The sequence below is a fragment of the Antedon bifida genome, chromosome 2 (genome assembly GCF_963402885.1).
Source record: "Antedon bifida chromosome 2, ecAntBifi1.1, whole genome shotgun sequence".
Lineage (NCBI taxonomy): Eukaryota > Metazoa > Echinodermata > Crinoidea > Comatulida > Antedonidae > Antedon > Antedon bifida.
In genome coordinates, this window is record NC_136227.1 from 9,364,727 (window position 1) to 9,382,390 (window position 17,664).

Consider the following 17,664-nt stretch of genomic DNA (forward strand, 5'->3'; position numbering starts at 1 on the left):
TTATCGTTTACAATTTTGCTAATCAAAATGTCGACATTAAACATCCGTTTTATTCAAGTAGCGCCAGTAAGTTATTCTTGAATATCATTTCCTACAAACTGTATAGTTTGATTTTAATTTATTTCAGATTTAGGTGAAAATACAGTGATTTAAAAAAATTATATTTGGCGCTCATCGGGGACGGCATAGAAAAATAAGGTCCGCGCACAATGTGTGATTTAGGTTGGGTATCACATCTGTCAAAAACACTCGGAGGGAAATATTTAAAAGTTTACCACATAGGCCTACTATTTAGTAGCATAAGGCTTTAGCTATAACTTTAAACACGAGGAAAATGCAAATGTTGCTTTATCTCTCTATTGCTATATTATTTGTAGTAAAACAAAAAAATAAAACAATAATAATTATTACAAAACCGCAGTAACGCAAATTTGTCGTCTGCACATACCAACAGCGCAGGTTATGTCTTGACAACAGTTACGCCCCACTGTTGCGACATCATGGAGAGAGAGGGGTTTTCTTCACAATGAATTCAGCCGCAGAAAGAAAGTGGTTACGTCATAGACACGTCGGTGGTGTGATTGGCGGTTGTGTGTGACGTGGCGTCTACTTTTAACCAATAAGCTTCTGCTGTCTGGTATCATATTATTGTGGGGATCATCTCATATTAGTTTTCTTTCACGGTGTACACGGCGGAGGGCCGCGCAGGCAGCAGCAGGTACGCGGTAGGGGCGAGATCGAGGAGAGAACATAACCCGTCGACATTATTCCTCGCCCGGCCCTGAGACGTCAGGCTGTAGCATAGGCCAAGGCTATAATTAATAAGCCTAACTAGGCCTAGTAATGGTTTAAGGTTAGGCCTAATGATGTATTTTTTTAAATATATTTGTGCAGATTGATAACATTGAGGAGGACATCGAATCTCAAGTATCAGAGGGTGATGATGTAGGCCTAGGCCTAGGCCTATCTCAAGAAAGCACAACTGTGCGGGATACATGCATCCTCAAAATTGAGACTGAGACTGAGAGTGATTCCTCATCTGCAGACCAAAAAGACAAGAGTCTTTTTGAAGAAGGAAAAAGTAGTAGTGAAAACAGCACCTCAAGTAGAGGCACATGGGACAATAAAACAGATTTTCTGTTGTCTTGTCTGGGGTATGCTGTTGGGTTAGGAAATGTTTGGCGATTTCCTTACCTGTGCTATGAAAATGGTGGCGGTAAGCATCTTAATTTTATTTTATTTTTTATTTAAAAACTGTAAAGTTTATGTTTATAAACATCATTAGTATAGAGGCTGAGAAAAAAAGTGAATCCTTCACTACACTGTACCACTAGGTAGGCCTAGGCCTAGCCCTATAACATTAACAATAAAAAAAACATCTTTTCTAAGGCCTATATGCTCGCTAGAGTAGTACTATAGTATAGTACTGTACTGATTAGGTTATATGCAGTGTACATAAAATAAAGCGTCTGTCGGAGGCCTATTATACCATATGTTCGCCTTAATTAAGACTTCTGAATAGGCCTAGGACTATTTCATTTCTTTTTCTAAACCAAATTATGGAATGAACTTCAACAATATAAATCTCTAAATTAGAATCTTAAAGATGTATTTTCCCCCAAAAACATGAAAAATGAAGAGTAATAAAATCAGACTTTATAGGCCATTTTGCAGTTTACAGTAATAAAGTTATCCACTTCTTAAAAAAAAAAAACAACAAAAATATTTCACAAACGGTTTCAGTTCGGAAATTAATTATTTTTAATGGTTTAAGAAAAATTGTTTGATATTGTATTTATCTATATTGCTCTGATTTGATTATTATTATTTTATTATATTATAATCATAATGATTAAATCATAAATAATTAAAGTAAAATGTTTAGCTTTTGCACAGACTGTAATGAGAATATGTATATATTTTAGGTGCATTCCTTATACCTTATGCAACCATGCTGTTTTTAGCTGGACTTCCCATGTTCTTCATGGAGCTTTGCCTTGGACAGTACTCCAGCAGTGGACCAGCAACTGTCTGGAGGATCGCTCCAATGTTTAGAGGTAAATCCAAAACGCTAAATAATGAATAAGGATAACACTACATTTTAATTTAACACATTTAGATTAAAGATTTAACTACAGCAACAAAATGAACAAACAGAAAACTGGTTTCAATTTGTTTTCAATACTATACAATAGTAACCGACCACAAAATTATACTACACTATATTATTAATAAATTTTGAAGTTTAACTTAGATAATAATAGTATTATAATAGAACCCATATTATATTTTATTTTATATAAAAAAGTGTCCCCTTATACAGTGTATATTTCCATTGTTCATGTCATGGGAAAGTGTCTCCTTAATAGGGATGTCCTCTAAATAGGGGTGTTCCACTAATTGTCTCAATTTTATCGTTTCACATTGTTAGATTAAAATAATGTTACTGCATCATGATGGGAAAATTTAAAATCTGTTTATACATTTTTCCAGTTTTGTATCAAATGTTTTGGTCGCCCTTTCATGACATGTTTTTTTTCTTTATAAATGTGTTTTGTTAATTCTTTATTCACTTGGAATTTGTAAGACAACTCCAGAAATCTTAGGCTATGGTCTTTGTTTCCTATTCCTTCCTGAGGAATCATTGTTTTCAAACTTAGTTTTGTTGTATGTATAGGAATGGGTTACGGAATGGTGCTGATTTCAGCTTTTATCGGCCTTTACTACAATGTGATCATAACATACATATTGTATTACATGTTTGCTTCATTCACCAACAAACTGCCCTGGATCGGATGTAACAACCCTTGGAACACGGACATGTGTAACGGCATCTACGACGAGTGTGTGAGCACTGGTAACAAAATCATGACGGTGAACAACACATGCGTTGGTGTCGACTCCCTTTCAGAAGAAGAACTTGACTTTTACAGTATTGGACTTAATGCACTAGGAGAAATAGATCTAAGTAACTACATCGATCCATTGAAACCAAAACGGAAACTTCCCAGCGAAGAGTATTTCAAGTAATTTTATAGTTTTATTTTATAAAGAGTTGATATGTGATTAGATTACTATTTCATCTAAACATGTAATTTTACTTGAGAAAAAAATAGAAATTAAAAATATAGAATGTGCTTTTTAAAATATGATGGCTAGGTAATAGATCAAGTACTATGTTCATATTGTACTTACGAACATTAGCCATTGACATTCATAAAATCAACTTTGATGAATTGAAACAGGGATCAGCTCAGAAGTTTGTAATGTCAAAAGGTTGCAAAAACTCACTATTTTTATTTCAGAAATGCTGTCCTCCATGAGGCCTCTGGGATTGGTGAATTGGGCACTGTTGTTTGGCCATTACTAAGCTGTCTTGTCTTTTCCTGGATCATCATCTATTTCTGTCTTCAAAAAGGCATTAAATCTTCAGGAAAAGTAAGCAATGCAATATATTTCATTTTATATCAAAGAAGATCTTTAAATTAATTTCTCAATAAAAACAATATGCCCATGCTAATTTTAATTAAAGTTAATTTAAACTAACGAACTAAGAGACGTTTACCATACAACTTTAAAATAAAATGTAATGAAAAAAAAGATTGACATTTCTGAACCATGGTGGTTATGATGCTTGGCTACCACTACAAGGGTCCTGGGTTCAAGCCCGTCACATGTCAGGATTTTTTCTAAGGACAAAATTACAACTCCACTCCCAAAGACTTGTATAAGACTTTGTTTATGTAGAGCATCTTGTGTATATGTTTGTCTTGTGAACCTCTGAGGGTCCCTAATGATCAGCAATTGCTGGATGGATCACCCTCATTAAATATGGTCAAAAAAAAATCATGGAACCATTCTCAAGAACAAATGAGTCACATTAACAACTAAACAAAGTACAAAGGGTGACAGGAAATACTTAACAATTAGTTACAAAGACTGAAAAGTCTAAAATGATAGGCTAGACTCTCGTTAATTAATAAACAATTTGGCTTTGATTGAGTCATTTTATTTGTCTTAAAACATATTGATATATGTAGTTCTTTGATAGTAAACCAGTTATGTAAAAAAAAATTACGTTTTATTTAAGATTTGACAATGAGATTTCTATAGGTGTGACTTGGTAGAAATAAATTGTATGTTTAGCTAATCAGTTTATTCACTAATGGTGGTAGGAATTACTGAAATATTTGTTCATTTGTTTTTAAAGTATAGCTACCAATAAATTCAATTTTATGTTATTGATGTTTGAATGTCATTTTTTATATAGGTGGTATACTTCACAGCGACATTCCCATACATTGTATTGGTACTTTTCTTGATACTTGGACTGACATTGGAAGGTAGTTACAACGGCATTATGTTCTTTCTCACCCCACGCTGGGAAATCCTTTATGAACCAAAAGTAAGTTTTTTTATTATTATTGTGTTTGTGTATCATTTGTCATGTGTATGCAGATGTGTATGCAGATCCATCCTATCCTCTCAATTCTGTAAAAGTCTCCAGATGTATTGAACAGTTAATCAAAAGGAACTTACTGAACCTAAACTTTTGCAATTTAAATGATTGAAATCGGATTATCCATTCAAAAGTTATGGTCCGTTAAAGTTGCCAAAAAAAAGAAAAAAAAGTTCTTATTTTTGCCAAACCCATAGATACCACAGAGTTGTACATGACTTTTGTTTGTGGGGGGTCCTTGAAACATTTTTTTTTAGATATCGCCCTCCAAAATTGGTCTTAGGGCTTTTTGCGCTCGTTTTTTTCCAAATGTCTCAAAAAGTTCCTGTCTTTAAATGATTTGTAACTTTTGAACCAGTGTATGAATTGACTTGTTTTTTTTTTGCATTGCATAGAATGTAATATGTATTAGTAAGATTATTTATATTGACAGGTAGGTATTTCAGAAATACAACATAATATTGTTAAAAAATGTTAAAATGTAAAAAAATATATATTGTGTTAAAAAAATGTGTTTTTGTTTCTTTCATTAAATATTATTTTTCGTAAGTATACATTTTTTTTTATAATTCAAGAATGCTAAATTCTGCCGAAAAAATTTCGGGAAAAAAGCAGACGAATTTAAAATTTAACTAAGTAATTACCTCAATAGTATAATGTTAATATGTTTATTTCATTTTCAATGGCCCAAACACTTTTATTTTCGATAACAGTGGTTGGTCGGAGAGCGCAAACCTCCACATTAGGCATATACTGTAATTAAATCACATATTCCCATACAACAGCTATGAAACCATCCTTTAAAATCTTATAAAAATAGGACATTTTGAGTAATCCTGCTAATTAAAAAATGTAGAAAGAAACAAACAAACCTGATTGACATGACCTCATAACTTCTCACCATTAAGACGGAGGTAATGATGTATGGCACAGGTTTAAGCTCTTCTCACACGTAATTCTGGTAAAATATAGTCATAATAAGAGAGAACCCAATTCATCCTTCCTAATAAGGTTACAATGGTGTTCTGGTTCTTAATCAAGCCATGGTGCCCGTCCCTCAGATTTAAAGATGGCGTTTGACAACACACAAAAATACAAATAATCACTACTTCATTATTTTTTTTAGGTATGGCTGGACGCAGCAGTTCAGATTTTCTTCTCCCTTAGTACATCATGGGGTGGATTACTGACATTGTCCTCATACAATAGGTTCCACAACAACTGCTACTTGTGAGTGAATGAAATATTATTAATAATTAAAACATTTTCTGAATTTGAAAAAAAATGAAATATTATTTGACTGTATGATTGGAACCAATCTGAATTTGGAAAAAAAAATGCTATTAAACTTTGAATATTTTATTGACAGAGACCAACAATGCTTGACCCGATGTGTCATTGGTCATTGTCTGGACTTAGAAACCATCAAATCTGTGTCAACGTGGGGAGCGAATAAATATGTCCCAATATCCTTGCATGCGTACAATAGATTAACATTAAGTTTGATCGTCGGCGCCGGAAATTAAAAGTGTTTTTCACCATGCAAACCTTTTAATGCATAATAAAATTATATAAAATAATGTTTGTTTAGCATTTGTACAGCCATAACAGTAATAAATATGATTACCCTTACAGTGATGCCATATTCATAGCCCTAGCCAATTGTATGACCAGTGTGTTCGCTGGAGTTGTCATCTTTTCCATCCTTGGCTTTATGGCTAATGAACTGGGACGAGAAGTCAGCGAAGTTGTAGACCAAGGTATGAACATTTGTAGGCTATAAATTTGTAAAACACTCATAATTAATTGGATCACTTGAGGTGGTCAAGAAAGAGGGAGCATTTACAAAATCAATCAATCGATTTTAAAGCGCCATTCCAAAGATCATTGCTCTTGGCGTTGTAAAAAAAAAAATCACAACAAGCGAGTGTTTAGAAGTGACTTGAAACTGTCCAATGATGACAAGTTTCTAATGTGTAAAGGTAGATTGTTCCTGATGACCAAAATGTATATGGTCATTTCGTTGTTTATAACAAACATTTCAAACAATATGTAACTACTAAGTAATATATATTTTTTTTGTGTAGGCTTTGGTCTAGCTTTCATTGCCTACCCAGAAGCCCTTGCTAGGCTGCCTGCAGCACCAGTCTGGTCAGTCCTGTTTTTCTTTATGCTGCTCACCTTAGGCCTGGACACCCAGGTAGAGTTTATTAATTGTAGTTTGTGCTTAGGGATGACCTTTGGTTTAAGAGACATCCTTTAGTCGATGACTGGGCTCTCCCCAGTGCTCCTTTTTTCACTAAAAGAAATAAAATAAAACAAATATGTACATAAAGATAATATTGTACCCTATCATTTTGAAACAATTTCTTGGTGAATATGATTATGCCATTTTAACAACATACTAACAATAGTTATTTACTTTGACCAAAAGTATTTGAAATATGATTCAAAGGAAAGAACAAGTCAACTGAAAGCCCATTGTATTGGTTAGGGCCAATTTTTATTCTTTCAATTTATTTTTATATTTTTAATTGTTATTAATCACTTCTTTTTTTTAAAAAAAAAACCTAAACCTAAACCTAAACCTTTCAATTTATTTTTATATTTTTAATTGTTATTAATCACTTCTTTTTAAAAAAAAAAAACCTAAACTAATTAAATTGTTGATTTAGTCATCTTTATTTTTCATGTTTTGGGGGACAAAACTCATCCTTTGTGTAATATTATGTATTATTTGGTATGTCAGTAATGATTTCACTAACAATGATTTTTTATTTAAGTTCACCATCATGGAGACTGTTATGACATTCATCACAGATTTCTTTCCAAGCCTAAGAAGGAACAAACCTAAGGTTCTCTTAGCCAGCTGTATCATGATGTGCCTCGCCTCTCTTATCTGTGTTACTGAGGTATGTTTACTTTTTACAAATGGGGGGTGGGGGGTGTGGAGTGTTAACATTATAATACTAACACACAGTCTGTCAAAAATTCAAGTTCTTTTTTTCATTTTAAATGTCATGCTCCAAGCGCAACCCAAATGGACCTTTAGTTAATCAAAGGGGGGCTAGTAGTAGTACCTAAAAATTGTAGCTTTAGCGGTAGACAGGAGATTGCTTGAAATATCGGGATATCTCATGATTAGCAGGAGACATAGACAGGAGGTCTGTCACTGAAAGAATTTCTCTTCACAGGCCGGAGTTTACTGGGTGAGTCTATTAGACTCATACTCAGCTAGCTTTGTCATGCTGACCTTTGCCACCATGGAATGCATAATTGTAAGCTGGGTATATGGCTATGCAAGATTCAAGGAAGACATCTCCATCATGATTGGTTCTGCAAGAGTTAACAACAAACTCTTCAATTATTGGCGTGTCTGTTGGTGCTTTATCACACCAGCTCTGCTTAGTGTAAGTAAACTTTAATTAATTATCTGCAATTAACAATAAGATTAATCAGAATTGACAGAGAATGTAGTAAAGAGACTAATTATTTATCTACCTAAAAACTTTCTTGCTAAAATGAATTATGTTTGTACGTGGACAATGTTATTGAGTAGGGAGCATGACAAACTGCCAAATCTGAGTAGCCAATTTCTGAAGACTTATTTGGTAATCTTTCCCTTTTTATCAGGTTAAGCTAACCCTCTATTAATACAACTATTTAAAAAACACAGATGATGTTGATGGGCATTGAACCCAGGGCTCCAGTTCCTTAGACTGAAGCCTACACCACATTTGTCTTGGCGAAACTTGTTGACACAAACTATTTGATTTATATCCATGCTTAGATAGCACCCCCTATAATGTCATAAATTATTATTATTAATATCATGAATTATTCATGATTTCTGTCATTACCTGATAAGAGAAAAAATAATGCTGGAGGGGCATGCAGGCCCTCCATCCGGCAATTCCGCACGCCACCATTACTGACTTACTGTTTCTATGATTGTGTCACTACAGTCGACTATCTATCTGTCTTATTAAGTCTATGAGAAATATGTTGATATTACAGTTTGTACAAGTGTACAGCTTTGTCAACTGGAATGCTCCATCTTACAACGGAGGCTTCCCAACCTGGGCACACACAATTGGATGGCTCATTACAGGCTCCACCATAATTCTGGTTCCAGTCTTCATCATTGTAGAGCTGCATAATGCATCTGGCACATTCCTTCAAGTAAGTAGAAAAAAATGAGTTAGGTGTCGAATCAAATATCATTTCATCTTTATGTACCTTGGTGGATTAGATGGTACTGATCCTAGGGATCTGTGTTCATCAGCTGATTTTTTTCTCAGGACAAAAATAACTCCACTCCCCAAAGACTTGTAATATAAAGCTATGTCTACACTTTATCAAACAAAATGTGATGTGTTCAAATATGGACACATGTCATATTACTACTATATTTGGGCATATCACACACTCACACACTAGTTTGATGACAGAGCTTTAGACTTTTTGTAGAGCATCTTGTGTATATGTTTGTGAGGGTTACAGAATTTGCTTATGGTTATAGAGTACTCTTGGAAATTTGCCTAAACACAAGATAGATTTATTTTGGAATTTCACTTAAATAAAAAAAAAATGTACACAAAATAGCATCATAGATTGATGAAATACGTCTCTGAGAAGTATTAAATTAGCCTACCACTAATTTTTGTTTTTAATTGATTAATTTCAGCGATTAAAACTCATCAGTGCTCCTGCTGCAGATTGGGGACCACTGAAGTACGAACATCGGGCCTTGGTCAGGAAATCTGAAAGTTCAGTTTCTACCATATCCGATCTGGTTCAACGGGAAAAGGGTAACAATATATTATATTATAATTGTAAATGCTAGTTATCTAAATAATTATAGATCAGTAAAAAGGGAAAGTGCATTTCAACATCTGTAGTAAATAAAATCAATTATTCATAATTGATTTTAATTCTATTTTTGATTTGATTTTCTAATATTGACGTACTGTTCTATCAAATAAATATTATTATTAGTTATTAATAATAATGCAATGCTTTTTCTCTCTGTTCTACTTGTTTAGGCCAAACGAGTGACTCCATAAAGCCTAACAAAGCCTCACATGACCCTACTTGAAGGGTCATTAAGGCCTTGTCGGAGGGTGTGCATAGGACAAGCGGAGGATTCAAAATAATGAGGTAAGAAAATATTATGTTAAATTATATAAATATGAGTGTATTGTCAGTGATCCTACCTAAACCTTTTATTATTAGCATTTTGAAGAACAATCAAAGCAGAGAGCTTCACTGAAACACATTTTAGCTCAAGACATTTTCATATTGATTGTTTTTTAACACATTAAAAAGCTTGAAAAATAAGCTATTAAATAACTTAATTTAAGTTAGGAGAAAAATGGCAAAATCAGTACTGTGGTCATATTACAAAGTTCTGAAAACAATATATATTCTATCTGATAACTTAACCACATAAAACTCATAGAAAGTAGGAAGCCTTTTGCCATTTTTCCCCTGACTTTTATGTTATGACTAAACATTAGTGTTGTGTCACTGACAAAATGTTTGTAAAAAGAGAATGTTTAAAAAGTAAATTAATGTTTCTATTTGTTTACTCTCAAACAGAATAAACATAAAAAACTGATGAGGACAAAGGAATCAGTCCTAGTGTAACTCTCTACATAGAATGGATCTGGACCAATGGCCATGTAAAGGTCAAGACAATAGAGGAAAAAACCACAAGGACTGGAAACATCATTACAGAAATGGACACAGTTTTCACCAGTACTGTAGCCTACTAGAGCTGTACCCTAAATATTATTGAGAGAATGAAAAAACCACACTAAGGACTTCATCATTACAGAAATGGACACAGTTTTCACCAGTACTGTAGCCTACTAGAGCTGTACATTAAATATTATTGAGAGAATAAAAAAACCACAAGGACTACATATTACAGAAATGGACACAGTTTTCAGCAGTACTGTAGCCTACCAGAGCTGTACCCTAAATATTATTGAGAGAATAAAAAAACCACAAGGACTACATATTACAGAAATGGACACAGTTTTCACCAGTACTGTAGCCTGATAGAGCTGTACCCTAAATATTATTGAGAGAATAAAAAAACCACAAGGACTACATCAGTACAGATATGGACACAGATTTCACCAGTACTGTAGCCTACTAGAGCTGTACCCTAAATATTATTGAGAGAATAAAAAGGATACCACATACACCACTATATGATTGTTACAATCTATTATTTAGAGTCTGATAACATGTTATAGAGTAGAACACTGGGGGAACTTTCAGGATCCAACATAGTGTTCTCTTAATAGGGGTGTCTCCAAGAATAAATTTAAATACTGCCTTATTGATGATAAATACAATTGAAGGAGTAAATGTTCTATCAAGGGTAACTTGATGACACTGTAACACCTGTGTTTAGATTTCATATTGCGTCCCTGGTGTGTCGGTACGTTTCTGGAGTTTGAAGACCATTTTTCATTTCTTCCTGAGGCCATTGTGATCTCTCCACATTTGTTGTCATCCTCACTTTCTTCCAATTCTTGGTTGCCACTCACAACTCTCTTTATCTATCAGTCATGTGACAGTCTTTATAGTTCTTGCACAACGCCTAGCAAAACTCTGGAGTTTACACACATTGGGGAGCACACCACAAAAAATTCCAGCAGTGTGTGGAAACAAGCGATGTGCAAGGGGTAGTACATATAATAAATGTGGTGTTTTCCATCAAAAACATGTTATATTATTTACACATATGAATAAATCTGGATTCTATCCACACATGAATTTTTTAAGACATAAAAAGATGCACCTGAGCATTTTTCCCCCTTTAATATATATATTTGACACAACAAATAATTTTTATATTTCCCTTAATTTAAAAACAATATTCTTAAAACATTTCATAATCGATCATTTTAAAATATTGAGTTGGTATTGTTTAAAATTACATATAGTATACATTTTGTTTACACTCTTCATGGAGTTAGTTATGAATTATATTCAATAATTTATTCGCTAATTCTAATAAACATATATTTATAATAGGCCATTTTGTAGTTTTAATAAAGTTATACACTTCACTTATAAAGAGCCTTTTAGGTTATATGCATTATCATGCATATAACCATATTAATTTTGTCAGAATCTTTATTTATTTATTCTTTCTTTATTGGATTGGATACCCTCTCCTTCAGCCAGCAAGTATTGTACCTCCTCTCAAATGAAAAGAAATTGGATAACAACACTGTTTCCCAGGTAACGCACAAGTTCCTGTAGCAGCTTACCTGTACTCTCAACATGGATCACCTTGTTTTTGTTGGCATCAATTGTAGTATACGTGCCAAATTTTGCAGTATGCCCGTCGGGGCTGTCACACCTCATATCAACCGATATGTTTTGATCTTTGTCAGCTTTAAGAATATATTTTTTCTGTGCAGCATACAAATGACACTGCAGGGAAGAGATATCTGTTGGAAATGACAACAAAATGGAATTTAGTTTGTGAACACTAATGCAAAAACAGTAGGCCTATATCTTTAGCAATAGAACAGAATAAACCTCACAGGATATCCCTATTTTCACGAGCGCTGATGGAAAATTCCATTACACAGTACTTGCGAAGATAGGGACATTCTGCACATATTTTTAAGTTGTAGCAAATACGGAGCTGTAGTTTGGTGAGTAAGATGCCTGCCTTCCAATCCCAGGGTGTTGGGTTCAAATCCTGTCAGATACGGTAGGATTAATTTGTCTCACGACAAAAATATTGATTGAAATGTGTGGATGAAAAAACACCTGTTTCTCTCTCTCTGATTTTATTTATTTTTATCCTTCTTTCATTGTAGGCCTACTGTATATTTATATTTATAGGAATACATGACAATTTATTTATTTCTATTTAGCTCTACATTTTGTATCGAGCACTTTCGCTTTCATGATCTGCGTTAATTTTACCACGAATTATATTTATATTTATATAGGGCCTATATTTATTTTTTATATCTTTGTTAATTTTGTGTTTTTATAGTTTTTGTATTTACTGTTTGTATTGTTTGAGGGTCCCTAATGATCAGCTGATGCTGGATGGACCACCCTCATAAAATATTGTTGAAATAAACAAAAATAAAAAATAAAATCTGTGAGGCATGAAAACCTAACCAGTCTCCAAATTATAGAATAAAATATCTTGGATAGTTTACCATTTTTGATGATAGAAAAATGTCCTGTCAGAGAAAACTGCTACATTTAGCAAACGTATGGCTCTCAAGAATTGTGAAATGCAACAACTTGAATAACATTATTAATTACTGAACAATGCCCAACACTGAGCACTGGACTGAACTTTTATTGTATCTCTTTTAAATCAGAGGCACAGTCTCAATGAGATGTGCAACAAGTATACAGTGAATAATACATACTGTATATATACACATATACATACACACATTTATATATTATATATACAAAAAAAACCAACAAATTAGACATAAGAACAAAGTACAATAAAATTAAGTAAACTGAGAAAGATTAAAAACTAAGAAAATGTATAAATTAAGTTTGAGAAGGAATTGTATTAAGCTCCAGTCCCACTATCGGGTTTGTTCTTCATTCTTCCAAATGGACTTGTATTGATTGATAGGATGTCAGGAGATGTCCCGATCCCACAGTTATTTCTTTACTTGGTTACTAATGGCCTACTTTTTGAATAGAATGCCAATATGCTTGCAATTTAGGGACAATCTTTGTTTGAATAGGTATTCAAAGATTGACCAGAAACTGTACATTAGTGTTGACCAAAGCAATGTTCAACCCTTGTGTTGAAATACTTTCTCTGCTTTGCTGTTCATTTATCATTCAGAATTCAAGTGTGATATTGTGTATATTGTTAATAAAAATTAAAATGGATTTAGTGTTACTTTTAAAGTTTTGATTATTTTGTATACATGGTTGGTAAGAGAACTAAATAAAAGCAATCAGAAGAAAAATGACTGCAAAAGAAACACAGTGTGGATTAACGTACTATTCCATAACACTTCTTCTTCCCAATAATAATCGATTGTGTAGACAATTTTAGTTTTGCCATTCAAAACTGCTAATTAGAAATGCACTTTTCATCAAGTAACAAAAAGCAGTACACAATACTACAGTACTTATTCCACAAAGCCTAATTTTTAAATTCCCGCTCACACAGGAACAAAAGCGACAGTTATCCTATTGTCAAAATGAAGGAATTATATCGTTGGCGTGGAAGACCGTGATTGGCCAATAATTTCGTATATGCATTCGAACAGGGAATCTTGAATAGACTATAAAGTCGTGATCAAAATTAAAATTGGCATTATTTTCGATTTAGTAAACCGAAATACACACAAGCTGTAACAATGTCTGGACGTGGTAAAGGAGGAAAAGCTCAAGGAAAGGCCAAGAGCCGATCAAGCCGTGCTGGACTTCAGTTTCCAGTCGGTCGTGTTCATCGATTTTTGCGAAAGGGTAACTACGCATCTCGTGTTGGTGCCGGTGCCCCAGTGTACATGGCCGCCGTACTTGAGTACTTGACTGCCGAAATTTTAGAGTTGGCTGGTAACGCTGCCCGTGACAACAAGAAGAGCAGAATCATCCCCCGTCATCTGCAACTTGCCATCCGTAATGACGAAGAATTAAACCGTCTTCTCGGAAGTGTAACCATTGCACAGGGAGGTGTATTGCCAAACATTCAGGCTGTACTTCTACCAAAGATGACTCAAGCTAAAGCCAAGTAAATCATCATTTGGACCATTTCTCAAACCAAACGGCTCTTTTCAGAGCCACCAAATAAACAAAAAGAGATTTGATTTGTTTGTCTGTTTTCAATTGTTGTGTAAAATTATTCCCACCCAGGGGATTGAATTTGGGAGGATCATGTATTATTCATGGTCGATTTAATGCACCCCTCTGAATGATATCAAATAATCAGAGAATCTGTGCATGCCACCAAAACTATTTGATTTACCTTTTCTTGTTCTTGTGAAAAAAACCCATTGTATCACAAATATACTGACTTTATAGTATTTTTAAATTATTTATTATATAATAAAAGGTGATGCTGACTGGGGCAGGTAGTTTAATCAAACTAATATTAGTCAATCAAAATGTATACTTGCTTCTCCCACTCCAAAGGGAAACTACACGTTTTTTCACCCAAACCTCACGCCACGCACTTTTCACCAATCCCAATTTGTTGTTTTTTCGTTAATTACTTTTTGGGCACTTCAAACATTCTTCTGTTGTTCAATTAACATGCCAGAATCACCGATATAATATCTAAATGTTGTCTAAAAATTATTATATTGAATACAATTTTAGTTAAGATCATATGATACTACTGCTGACTCTTGAAGCTATAGTAATCTTCAGACATAACGTACGTCCTCTGATATTAATGATTTTAAATGAACAAAGGTCAAACATTTCTCTCTGAAATAACAGTCACATACATTCTAAAAGTCAATCATTTATTTTAAACATTATTTATCGTTAATAGAAACAACGAACAAAAAATAATGATTTGTAATTGTTTAAAATGATGATTTATTGTTATATACACACGTCCCAACCACGGGTAACCACCACCACTAATTATAATCGATATAATTTAAATATAATTTTTCATAAAAAAGATGAAATAGACGGTTAAATTCAATCAAATAACTCATTGACTTCCAGTCAATTTGACTATTTTTTTGCTTTATTAAGTTATAATCTTTCAGTTAAATAAGTTTTTTTTTGGTCAATATGAATAACTATTATGTGACATTAAAATAGCCTATTACTTATTTGTTAAGGGGACAACATATCTTATAATATTAGATAATTATAATCTTCTTGTTGGACTTGACACTTAATAAAATGTTGAAAGTTTAACTAGAGTCATTTTATTTATCTATTACATAATTATACATAGGCCTAACATTATCAGCAGATCACAGAGAATTATTAGAATATGCACAGAAAGTGGTTTAAAGTATTTTCACCCAAAAAAAACATGACAAATGAAGACTTTGAAAGGCCATCTAGCAGTTTTAATGAGTTATTTACTTCCGTAGAAAAAAACGATGACAAAATAAACGGTTAATTTAAACAAAAACCATTGTCTGACCAGAGAAAAATGAAAGCGACAATTTGACTCAATTTTGCTTTGCGTCCCAACCATCACTAATTATATATTGTGTCTTTTAACTGGAATCATGTTGCAATACTTCATCACACAACTCAGTTATGATTGTGTAGGCCTACTTCTGCCTACTTCATTGGTTATTGCAAAACAACTACAGAAAATAATACAAATTAAAAATAGTTTAAAAAGTAGTGAAAACATACACAAAATAAGATAACGGAATTATTTAAAAAATACCATCATCACAATAAGTTATCAACATTATTGTTACTATTATCTTTGATAATGCTATAGAAACGTGCGAGTGGTCTGTAACAGTGAGAGCAAACATTAAGTTTCCTGACATTTCATTCTCATCTTTGTTCAAATCACCAACATTATTGCCTTAAAACAAAGCGTAAAATACATCTAAATTTATTTAATTTCGGTTGAATATTCAATTATATATTATAATGTTTTCATATCAAATATGTCTTCAATCAAAAATAAATACAGCGTTTACAAAATTTAGTAATTTGTAAGTAGAATATGTTTTAAAAATATAAACTGAAAAGTTCCAATGCTTTTTATATCTATTTATTGAAACCGATTAATCTAAATATTAAACATTTCTTATAGAATAACAATGTTTTTTCAGATACTATACTAAAAAATATTCTTCAAGATATAAAAAATAGTGATTTATATGGGCATTTCAATAAAAAACACAATTTAAGAAAAATATCTTGTAGTTACATCGAACACAAAAATGCGCTGAGAGCTACAAACATAAGTGACGTTTTAGTCCTCGTCCGCAATAACGTAAATAAAAGTGGAGTTTTAAGTCGTTGTGTTGTTTCACTTAACTCTCTACTCGACTTGTTATTCGTAAGTGTCTTGCATTCTCAATTATGGCTCACCAAACTAAAACAAAAAAGAAGGAAGAAGCCTGCTGCTCACCCAACATACATCGACATGGTTACGGCAGCAATCGGTGCTTTGAAGGAGAGAAATGGCTCATCTCGCCAAGCTATTGCCAAGTACATCCAAGCCAACTACAAAGTATAATCCTAACAACATGAAAACTCATCTCCGTATGGCTTTGAAACGTGGTGTCGAAAGCAACAAACTTGTTCAACCAAAAGGTACTGGGGCCAGCGGTTCATTTAAACTGAACCAGGCTGCAGCCAAGGCTGACTCCGCTGCCAAGGCAAAGAAGGAAAAGGCAAAGAAGAAAGTAGCTGCAGACAAAGAAAATACTGTTGCAAAGAAGGCCAAGAAACCAGCAGCAAAGAAGGCCAAGAAACCAGCTGCAAAGAAGGCTACCAAATCCAAGTCACCTAAGAAGTCGGAGAAGAAGGCATCCAAGCCAAAGAAGGCTACCAAGTCTCCTAAGAAGCCTAAAAAGGCATCAAAGTCACCGAAGAAGGCCGCCAAAAAGTAAATTACTACTAAATCCATTTTCAAACCAAACGGCTCTTTTCAGAGCCACCATATACAAAAGAGATTTATTTTCCTTGCTTCTTGATCTACATCGAATTCTTGTAAGAGATCACTCTAGTGAGCACTATACACAGTATAATATTTATAATAATGTTATGATGGCACAACAATTCTACTTAAACATGCAACAACTTCTTCACAGTATAGTATGCTATAAGGACCTTTATCTGCTTAAATCACAGCACAAAAACAGAGGAATAAAAAAGATATCACACTTCAAAACACTACTCTATACGTTTTCTCCATTTCATTAAAAAAACGGCACACAGTATTTTCCTTTATTTTAGTAATTTCTTAAGCCTTGTCTACACTATTAAACTTTATGTAACAAAAAAATGTGATGTGCCCATATATGAACACGACGATGTTATATCACTACCATATTTGGGTACATCACACTTTTTTTTGTCAAAATTGTTTGGAAACCCATTGACTTCCAGTCAATTTGACTATGTTTTTTTAAGGTAAAAATTTAAATTTTTCAGTTAAATATTTGTTTGTTGTCAATGTGAATAACTATTATGTGACATTAAAATGGCCTATTTATAATTATTTTTTTGAG

At 33.3% G+C, this 17,664-nt stretch overlaps 2 protein-coding genes and 1 pseudogene across 2 annotated transcripts; all 3 read left to right on the forward strand.

The window, feature by feature from the left end:
• Window positions 1-876: 876 nt before the first annotated feature.
• Window positions 877-10,132, forward strand: LOC144834998 (sodium- and chloride-dependent glycine transporter 1-like; the record flags this gene model as incomplete). The annotated part of the gene is made up of 14 exons (XM_078690004.1): window positions 877-1,216; window positions 1,926-2,057; window positions 2,678-3,026; window positions 3,306-3,438; window positions 4,271-4,405; window positions 5,586-5,689; window positions 6,095-6,219; window positions 6,547-6,659; window positions 7,243-7,371; window positions 7,654-7,869; window positions 8,477-8,641; window positions 9,147-9,270; window positions 9,505-9,619; window positions 10,061-10,132. Coding segments are annotated over 13 exons (2,118 nt in total), but the record flags the coding sequence as incomplete, so codon positions are not given.
• Window positions 10,133-13,848: 3,716 nt separating this feature from the next.
• LOC144835016 (histone H2A-like) lies at window positions 13,849-14,226 on the forward strand. The gene has a single exon (XM_078690027.1). It carries the CDS (start codon window positions 13,849-13,851, stop codon window positions 14,224-14,226), a length of 378 nt encoding a protein of 125 aa, XP_078546153.1.
• Window positions 14,227-16,574: 2,348 nt separating this feature from the next.
• LOC144836045 (late histone H1-like) lies at window positions 16,575-17,043 on the forward strand (annotated as a pseudogene).
• Window positions 17,044-17,664: the final 621 nt, after the last annotated feature.

What these genes read in the sequence shown, in the direction of transcription:
- LOC144835016 (XM_078690027.1), top strand. Translation starts at nt 13,849, where the DNA reads ATGTCTGGACGTGGTAAAGGAGGAAAAGCTCAAGGAAAGGCCAAGAGC.